The 9,702-nt window shown below is 35.1% G+C and overlaps 1 protein-coding gene across 1 annotated transcript; it reads right to left on the minus strand.

Moving 5' to 3' along the window:
* Nucleotides 1-1,622: 1,622 nt before the first annotated feature.
* Nucleotides 1,623-8,659, minus strand: LOC110711135 (probable magnesium transporter NIPA6). Its single transcript, XM_021889515.1, has 9 exons — nucleotides 7,662-8,659; nucleotides 7,493-7,549; nucleotides 6,819-6,909; nucleotides 6,558-6,718; nucleotides 6,349-6,476; nucleotides 6,109-6,246; nucleotides 4,862-4,954; nucleotides 4,637-4,754; nucleotides 1,623-2,225 (listed from the first exon to the last, which is right to left on the minus strand). The coding sequence occupies exons 1-9, from the start codon at nucleotides 7,780-7,782 to the stop codon at nucleotides 2,095-2,097; spliced, it is 1,038 nt and encodes a 345-aa protein (XP_021745207.1). The 5' UTR covers nucleotides 7,783-8,659; the 3' UTR covers nucleotides 1,623-2,094.
* Nucleotides 8,660-9,702: the final 1,043 nt, after the last annotated feature.

Raw genomic sequence — 9,702 nt, forward strand, 5'->3', positions numbered from 1 at the left:
TATACACACATACAAATATTTTACAACATAAATCAACTACACCACACAACCATCACTAACCAAACATACAAACTTTGTATTTCAACCAACAATAACTCACCAATTCTGATCCCTTCTTCATCCTCGCCATTATTTCCCCCTGCCAATTTTAAATTAACCCTACATAAGTAAGTGACATTTTCCAACTGCATACAACCATTTCAACCAACCCTTCACTATTCACATATACAATTTTCACTACTAAAATACACTTTTTATTCACAAACCCACTCACATTACCAACAATTACACTTTCATAATCAATACTACTACCAAAATAGCGAAATCAATTTCACTTATTCAAAACAACTACAGTTTTTGAAAACACTTCCAATCAAATTCATTCCAATTAAATATCATCATCATCAACAAAGGAAGTCCTAATTTGCTAATTACAATTAAATAACAAAGGGTCGCAAATTTCAGTGGCTAACAAGGCATTACATAATCTAAATCATCATAACAACAAATTTTTTCCAATTACGGGTTTCACAACCTCATATTAATTCCAATAATAAACATGAAAAGCAAAGGAAACCCTAATTCTCTAATTTCACTGGATAACCGTAAATCACATACACTAAAACACCATAACAACAAATTCATTCCAAATAAGGGTTTTAGTACCACGCCCACAAAAATGTTTCCCAGTTAAACAAATGAACAACACAGGAAACCCTAAATCGCTAACTTCACTGGAAAACCCTAGATTACATAAACTAAAACTTCATAACAACAAAAAAACAACACAAATACAACATTTACACATAAAGTCATAATTCAAGAAGTGTTTTGCACCCATACCTTCAAACAACCGACAAAGCTAGTAGCAGCTACTTACAATTAAAGCACCAACTACACCACAGTAAACTTCTGCTCTTGCTCTGGCGATAACCACCGTCCTAGCGTCTTCGTTGCAACAGAGTACAGTACCTTCCAGGAGGAGATAACACAACAGAACGAGGAGAGAGAATGAAATTGTTTGTCGAAAAATAACCTTTTCAAATTAAAAAATTGGAGCCACCGTTACAAACCCAAAAATAACGGGATCTCAAAAGTCAGCATATTCCACTTTTTAATTCTAAGGCCTGGTAAATTACGCATCTGCCCTCCTATACACTTTTTAAGCACATAGGTGTTACGCGCTGATATGTACTTGTGCAAGCCTTTGTGCTACGATTAAGATACCGTGTTACTAGTATCCGATCAATTTCTCACACGGTAACTTAATCGTAGTACAAAGGCTTGCACAACTATAGAGAGTGTGACACCTTGACTTTGATAGTTAGGTGGCACGAGCTGTGAAGCAATGCTTGTTAAAAAATTGGTGGATCAATGATTTAAAAGTAAGTGTGCTTATTAAAGTGAAACGGGTGATCAAAATGAAAGTCCAAAGGTTGTTATATGCACCAAGTGCACAGTACACCCAATGTACCTTTTTTTTTTCTTCTTATTTTGATGGTTAAAATAAAGGGTGGTTATTGTTCACTTAATCAACAAATGAGTAAAAAATAATCTTAGTGTATCTAATATCCGGATATATATAAAAAATTATTTATAGAAAATCAAATTAGCATGGAAAATTTTCCAAAATTCTTCGAATGAAGTTCTTCACATCAAATTGATTATTTGCTACGCTAATAAATTTGGTTGTGTTACTTTAAACAGTCTGTAGAAAGAATTAAGGGGTAAATTTTTGCTTCTACCTCCAAAATATAGCACAGTCAAATTTTACAAGAGCATACCACCATGGACTAATGCTAAATTGGTGGATAAGCCATAAACAGTATAAATAATTAGTTAGTGACCTATTTGCACAAGAGAGAATACAATGACCCGCTGAGAAGAGCAGCTTGTGAAAAAATTTGAGCTCAAACCAATATGCATAGCTCTGCATCTTATACAACTGACACAAGCATGTATATGATCAAACTGCATTACATGTCTCGTCGGAGGTTCTCCAAAATCACGCATTATGCTTCCTGTACAGGGAAGCTGCATCTCTGAGGGGTGGGACAACCCGTAAATGCAAAACTTAGTTCAACAAAATTCAACCTAATTGAAGTAATCTTGCCGGATGATTGAGATACAGTTAGAAGGTGGATCATCTTCATCCCTTTGCTTCCAGAGCTCTCCATTACTTTGCAGATGCCATGATACTTTTGGAGAGAGTGGTGTATATAAATCTGATACAGTAAAAATTAAGATGTGAAGTAATGACGATAAGGAAGTGAAGGGAAGATTAATCCTAGCATTACTAGAATATCAAGAAACGTTAAACAGATAACTGATATAAGGACCAAATCTACTGAGTCAAATTGTGTCAAAGAAATTCATCAGTCACTAGATCAAGTTTGTTATTCTACCTTGCAAAAAGCCTAAATTGTGTTAAACATTTCTTTTTTTTTTTTTTTTTTTTTGACGAATGTGTTTGACACTTCTACTGTACAAAAATAATATATTCTTCAAGTTCATGGAGTCTAGGGATGACAAAAGCCTTGTTGTTTTCATAAAAGAGCTATATATCAGCACAAGAGAAATGTAACAGGGGTAGGGTCAAATAAATCAAAAAGGTGTACCCAATTATATTTAATTCTTTAGAGTAGGAAACTGACAACTAATTACATCAACCTATGCATATATAAATTGAGTTTAAAGTTTTCTATTCAGTTTTGGGTAAGAGGAAAATTCCGTGACTACTGACTACATCATCTCATCAGTTAAAAGCCAAGGCCATGGACAGATTGAGCACCAAAAGGAAAAGAGAGAAACTAACAAGTTAGACAAAAGGCAGATAAGAAAATAGACTCCCCAAGTCAAGCTCAAATGACTCCCATGTTTTTTTTCTTATGAAACATGGATACCCATATATAACTGTATGCATAATTTGAGTGTAGTTCCTCTCTTTCATTCATGGATATCTTATGTACCACTTTAACACGGTATTAAAGAGCCTCAAACATAAAAGAAGATAAGAAATTTTACAATTAACTATTCAGCTCATCCTGTAATAGTCAAAAACTGGACTTTGAAGGTATACATATTCACAAATTTGATATCACCCAATCAAAGCAACTAGCTAGAGTGTAGTAGCCAGATTTTGAGCATATTATTCTAAGAAAAAATACACCCCTTCCCAACACTATTGAACATATATGCATCACACGACTCACTAAGGCTCTGTTTGGTTTGACGAAAAACATTTTTAATGAAAAATGATTTTTCATGGAATACATTTTTTCAAGGAACATTTGCAAATTAGTTTTCCTTTGTTTATTTCCTTACTGGAAAAGTTATACACGAATTGAAAATCTGGCTTTTAGGGATAAACGTTAAACTAATTGTTTGACATATTGCTTTTAGGGACAATGCAAATGCTATTTGAATTAGAGAGAATTGAACAACAAGAGACAACATATGACTAGTTATCATAGATGAGGTATTGACAGTACAGGGCTTCTATTTTGGGAGTTGAGAGTGAGTTACGAGGAAAAAGGAGGGAGAAGGGGGGGGGGGGAGTCAAGTGAGGTGGTTAATTCTAATAATTTGTTCAATTCAGCAGAATCCAATATATAGTATTGCTGGTCATAAAGGTAGTTTCCTACAAAAATAAATAAATAAAAGCTACATAGTAGTTTCTTACTAAAAGGTACAATCTGACATGAAATTTTTGTCTTTATTTTATTAGGGGAAGAAACTCAGGAGTTTTCTTACATGTATCTTATTAACAACTTAGAATTATAACAATTAACATAAACTAATGTGTCAAATTTATGTTAATTATTAAATGGATTCTCTGGAAAAATAATTAGCTACTGAGACAGAGACACTAAAATTAGAGTTAACTAGCCCTGGTCCATTGTAAAACTCATTTGACTTTCATATAAGCTTAATGATAGAGATGTGACTCATTCAATAGTCATGGAAGAACACTTCAAAACATACTACATGTACTATTCCAAGGCAAAGATACACCGAAGAATCATTTAATCGAAAATTTCTGAAATAAATAACTTATGTTTCAGTAACAAAGAACCCTTAGCTTCACAATTTAACCCAGAACAGGTCAGCAATTGAATATTCTGGTGTGACCAACAAAATATGATTGGCAGAACTATAATTCTGATCAATAATTAATGTTATTGAACAACTTGCCCATTTTCTCAAAACAAATTACCCATTACACTTAAAGTAAAGTGGGCACAGAAAACTGAGAGCACATTGACATCAAGTTCATAACTAAATAGCTATTACGTACTTCAGTAGATTTGATATACTTTTGAAATATATACTGTTAGCACTACTGTTTCTGTACCACTTTTCATATAAAACAAGACTCGGGTGCACAGAAGTCTTCTGAGTTTATAAATATCGGATGTCAATGGTTTTATAGTAACATACTTTCTCAACAATATCATAAGGATCCAGTTCCAAGACAAAATGCCTTATTATAAGCTTTCATGTACTCTATAGCTGAAATACCTTTATTCCTTCTAAATTGATAAGTAGCATTGAAATAATATATAAACATTTTGTTTCTTAAACTTCAATTGGTTATCATACAAGTCAACATCAAATAAAAACAGAAAACACATACCTGTAATGAACGGCTGATCAGGCTCTCTTGTACTATGTAAGATTGTAGTTCCTGATAGCACAGTGATAAATCCACAAAGCTCGGATGCAATGCTGCTTATACTTTGACCATAATAATCCTATAGATCGGAGCCAAATTAAGAATGACACGATATAATCGATGCATCTTTGAACAAGCAAGTCTGCATGTATTAAATGCAGGCTAATGAAAGTACAAAGGGCATACCTGGAACATAATTGCACTAGCAAGAATCGTAAATGATGTGAACAGTGCATAATAGATAGGAGAGACCACTGCCGTATTGAATGTATCAAGTGCCTGTAATCATTTCCAATGCAAAATCAGATTAACAATGAAAAGGTATTGGCTGTCCGAAGTGTGCCAGGTTCTAAAATGAATTAGTGACATTTGAATGAAACAACAATCATAGTATATGGCTGTTATACATCTTATTGTAGTAAACATGGGCTTTGAGGATATCTTCAAAAACTCAACTAAATCTACAAAAAAAATCCAAAGTTCAAGCTTAAGCCCTAAATAATTTCAAGATAGAAGTGGATCTGCAGAGCACGAACATGTTTGATGTTTCTAGTAATCTACACTAGCAGGAATTCAGTATGGAAAAACATAACTGAATTCATCAAAAGAATTTACAAGATCAAGCTCGTAATATATGATACATGAAGTATCATTTCCCCATTATTTAAAAAAAAATAAAAAAGCATCCTTTTGCAGCCGCTCACAACTCAGCATCAATATCAACAGGTTCAACACTGCGACTCCATGTAAATATGGGATAGATGGAATTTTCAAGTACATGGTTATGGATAAATACAGCATGAGAGAGATATGTAGTGGGGGCCGTTGGGGAGGGGGGAAGGAGTGAACTCAGAAAAAACTCGGTGGTGGGCAAATTTTCGCTTGAACACACAGATTTCCTATAGGGAAGTCCTTGGCTCCACACACATTCTAGATTTCTAAGCAAGACTTACATCATCACTTTCTAAATAATCATTTTGGGAAGGGGGTTCTCTAGCACAAAGCCACAAAGTATCAGTTATCTTTCGATTTCACCCAAGGGTCAAGGGGAAGGGAGGATGCAGAGAATCCAATAAGATGCAACTAAATTGGGTTAAATTAAGGGATGACTAAAATGCCAATTTCAAAGGAAGAAGGTATTGAAAAGGGGGGAAGAAATTCAGAATCCTTTGCCAGAAGGCATACGGCTGCAGTGTTAGGCACTGCCCCATCCCCATTTTTCCTTTGAACGGTGTATCAAGTTCAGGGTGAGGGATAGAGCTCTTTGTAACGATATAGGGGAACTTTAATTGCATTCAAATTGTGTCTAATACCGCATAAATTCAAACAATGGCTCTCCTTTTCTCGGGGGAGGCCAGGTGCTCATAGAAACTAAATAACTAAATAGGAAGATGCATCATAAAGTTTTCTACTGATTTTGAAGGAATGCCTACCATGTTGAGATAATTTAATTGTATAATGATACACGTAACTGAAACCATCGCAAAAATCCATGCATGTAAGTATTTGAATTGGTTAGCCCCATCCAAAGTAAGTTTTATTGCAATACCAATGGCCTTCACACTCATTACCTGCAAAGTACATGACATAATATGAGCTGAAGAACTTAGATATTGTGAAATAGATGTAACATACGAACACCAAAGTCACACACTACAAAGCAATATACTTACTGTCAGAGATCCAATAATCGAACATATGCCTATAAAAATCAATATATTGGTTTGACCATATCGAGGAGCACAATACATGATCAGTACCAATGCTACGGCTACAACTGATGCCGTATATAACAAAAATGCTGTGTGGACAATCATAAGTAAAAATTATTCATGAAGCTCTAAAGATCATAAATGTAGATGTTTGAAGCATATGAACAGACCTGGTTGAATAGCTAATGCCCATATCTCATCAACAGAATCCATTGAACGTTCCCCTGGTGCATGAAGCACAATGACAACAGAGCCTACTATGCAGAGAAGACACCCAAGCATCCCCATCTTCTGCAGTTTTTCGTCCAATATACAATGGGCTAACACCGCACTGAACCAATTCCCAAAATCAGTTGCAATAGTTCAAACACAATTGTATTGTAATGGATAGAAAAACAGATGAATTACCAACACATTCAGCTTAAACTTACCTAACAATTATACTCAATGCACCAAGTGGTGTCACCAGCACAGCGGGTGCATAAATGTAAGCAATAAAATTAGCAATTTCTCCAACAATCACTGCCCAAATATAAAACCCCAAAATGCAGAAATGAGTACATTAAAACTTGGAAAACAAAACACAAAGCTATCTGCAGATTGGTTATTTCTCCAACAATCACTAATTTTCCCCAAAGAGCACTCCTACACACAAAATTGATTGAATTTGGTTTGTGGAAACAGACACAATAATTACCATAGCATTATAATTAAATTACAACAAATTGAACAGCATAACCAAATGATTATTTAGTTTTTTAAACATAGGAACTAAAAGTGGTTGCTTGCAATTTGAGGTTGCAAAAAACTCTAGGAACTTAAACTCAACACCAACAAAATTATTAAATGCACATTATCGAACAACATAGCAATCAATTCCATTCCATAATCAATGACAGGATACCATTGTACTATCTATGCCTACAAACAGAAATGCACTCAAACCAATCCAATCCATACAATAAAGAACACAAAATTTGTAGCTTGTGTTCAACAATGCCATCATAACACCTCTAGAATGACATTTTTAAATTCAACAGCACAAAATGAAATTCGACAAATTAACAACATTGAACAACAAATATATAAAGGAAGAGTGGCTTACTAGTGCCCATTCCAACCCACCAAAGGGGCTCCATCAAGTAGCCATACCCACCATTACCTAAAACATCAAACAAAACACATTTAACACACATTTTAGGCATAATTAGGTAAAATACTGAAAAGGGTTTTCATCAAATTGACCAATTTAATCACATAGAAGAGAAAATCACCAGCCCGAGGGCCCGCGACACCGGCCCGCTTAAGACCCTTTTTCTTGATGATGAAACTAGACCCAATGAAGGCACTTGACACACATGCCAGTATCACCCCCTTCAAATTACTGCTATACATTGCTCCCCAAAACAGCAACAATCACAATAACAATCAAAACAACAACGATTTTGATTTACCATGTATCATGATCCTCTAAAATACACAAACCCCAGATTAAATTTCAGCTTCTTTTCTAATAATTCAATCCCACACCCTAAGCAACCCCAAATTTCAAAAAAAAAAAAAAAAAAAAAAAAAACAATTTCTTGGGATGTTGGGGATTTGGATCGAATTCTTACAAACCCAGCTCAAAATTTGAGAGAAAATCTGAATGATTAACTTCTTTACAAGAAACAAAAATGGAAATTAGATGACCAGAAGTTACAGAAGCTAATTCTTCTTTGAATTTTTGTAATTGGGTTGTTCTTCCTCTTAATTATTTTTTTCTGCAAAGATTGCGATCTCCTTTTACTTTTCTTTGATCACATAAAAATGAGAGGCAGAAAAAGAAATTAAATCAAACAAAAACGACGTATTTTTGTCGATAAAAATAATTAAAAATTCTCATCCCACCTACCCGTCTATTTGCCATTTGAGCCATCAATACGTTCAAATTCTGACATGGGGGCCATCATTTGGAGAATGCTAGAATTGCTAGTTTAACTAAAAAAAAGTGTCAATTTTTATCAAAAAAACTAAAAAAAAAAAAAAAGAAAGGAAAAGTGTCAATTTTTTATAGGGGTGGAAATTAAATGACTATTTTTTCAGATACTACGTATATAAAACAAGGATGCTTGTGTTCAAGCAAAAATGGAATTCACATAAAATAAAGGCATATGCTTGATTTTTGGGGAGGTGATAGACAGCTACCTAGGATTGGGCTCATTGTCCCCGAGATAGTAAAGTCATTTCCGCCCTTAAATGAAATACTCCCTCCGTTTTTACATAAATACCTCATTTTGACTTTGGCACTATTCGAGCGATAAATAAACCAGTATATGTGGGGCTAACATACACTTCCAATGGGTAGCTGCCACCTCACTGTAAGCCAAAAAAAAAAGAGGGAAAATTGAGGGGGAAAATTAATTGGGTTTAGGCGCTTAAATGCAAGGTTAAGCAGAAGAAAAAGCTTATGCGCCAAACTGCATTTGATGCATACTAATCCCACTATTGTGTTACTAAACAATTATATTATGATACTAATAAACAAAATTTGTTACTAGAAAAAATAATAACCTAGTCAGAGTCATTAAAAGAGAGAGGTTTTTTTAAAAAAAATTAAATTATATATCATTTGGTAATGTTTCTTAAATTAAAAATAAAAAATTATTATAAAAACGCCAATGAAATTTTTTTTAATGCTCTTTTCAAAGACATCCATATCGATATAATTTCAAAAATAGTTGGACAATTTTAACATTACTATAGTTTTGTAATCTACCTTTATTTTTTACTCCGATACCAATGAACATTGTTTTGTTATCAAAAATGAATATAAATTTAAAATAAAGCATCGGAATATAAAAGTAACATGCCAAGGGTTACAATAAGTGGATTGCTAAACATCGCCCGCAAATCTCCACATAAAGCCCACAAATCTATATTGAATTTACCTTATTGCCCTAAACCTAAAATAAAAAAATCTAACCCATACCCACACTCTAATCACCCGAAAATACGGCAATGTTGAGGCGGCAAGGCAAGGACTTGGCGGCCACAGCGGCGGAGGGAAGGACGGCTCACGGTGGCAGAGTTTTTTTTAAAAAAATTTTTTTAAAAAAAACCAGAAGAGGTGGGGCGCCTGGCCAGGACGCCCAGCCCCTGGTGGTGGCGTCTGCTCCGGCCGCCGGAACCAGGGGGCTGGCGTCTGACCTGGACGCCTAGCCACGGTTGTGGCGTTTTCCAGAGGCGCCACCGCCGTGGCTGGGCGTCCAGGTCAGACGCCAGCCCCCTGGTCCCGGCGGCCGGAGCAGACGCCACCACCAGGGGCTGGGCGTC

The sequence above is a fragment of the Chenopodium quinoa genome, unplaced genomic scaffold (assembly GCF_001683475.1).
Source record: "Chenopodium quinoa cultivar QQ74 unplaced genomic scaffold, ASM168347v1, whole genome shotgun sequence".
NCBI classification, from domain to species: Eukaryota; Viridiplantae; Streptophyta; class Magnoliopsida; order Caryophyllales; family Amaranthaceae; genus Chenopodium; species Chenopodium quinoa.

What these genes read in the sequence shown, in the direction of transcription:
- LOC110711135 (XM_021889515.1), bottom strand. Translation starts at nt 7,782, where the DNA reads ATGTATAGCAGTAATTTGAAGGGGGTGATACTGGCATGTGTGTCAAGT. An exon ending in GCATTGAGTATAATTGTTAG is followed by an intron (nt 6,719 to 6,818) that starts GTAAGTTTAAGC and finishes GAATTGGTTCAG; the next exon opens with TGCGGTGTTAGCCCATTGTA. An exon ending in TGATCAGCCGTTCATTACAG is followed by an intron (nt 2,226 to 4,636) that starts GTATGTGTTTTC and finishes TTACTGTATCAG; the next exon opens with ATTTATATACACCACTCTCT.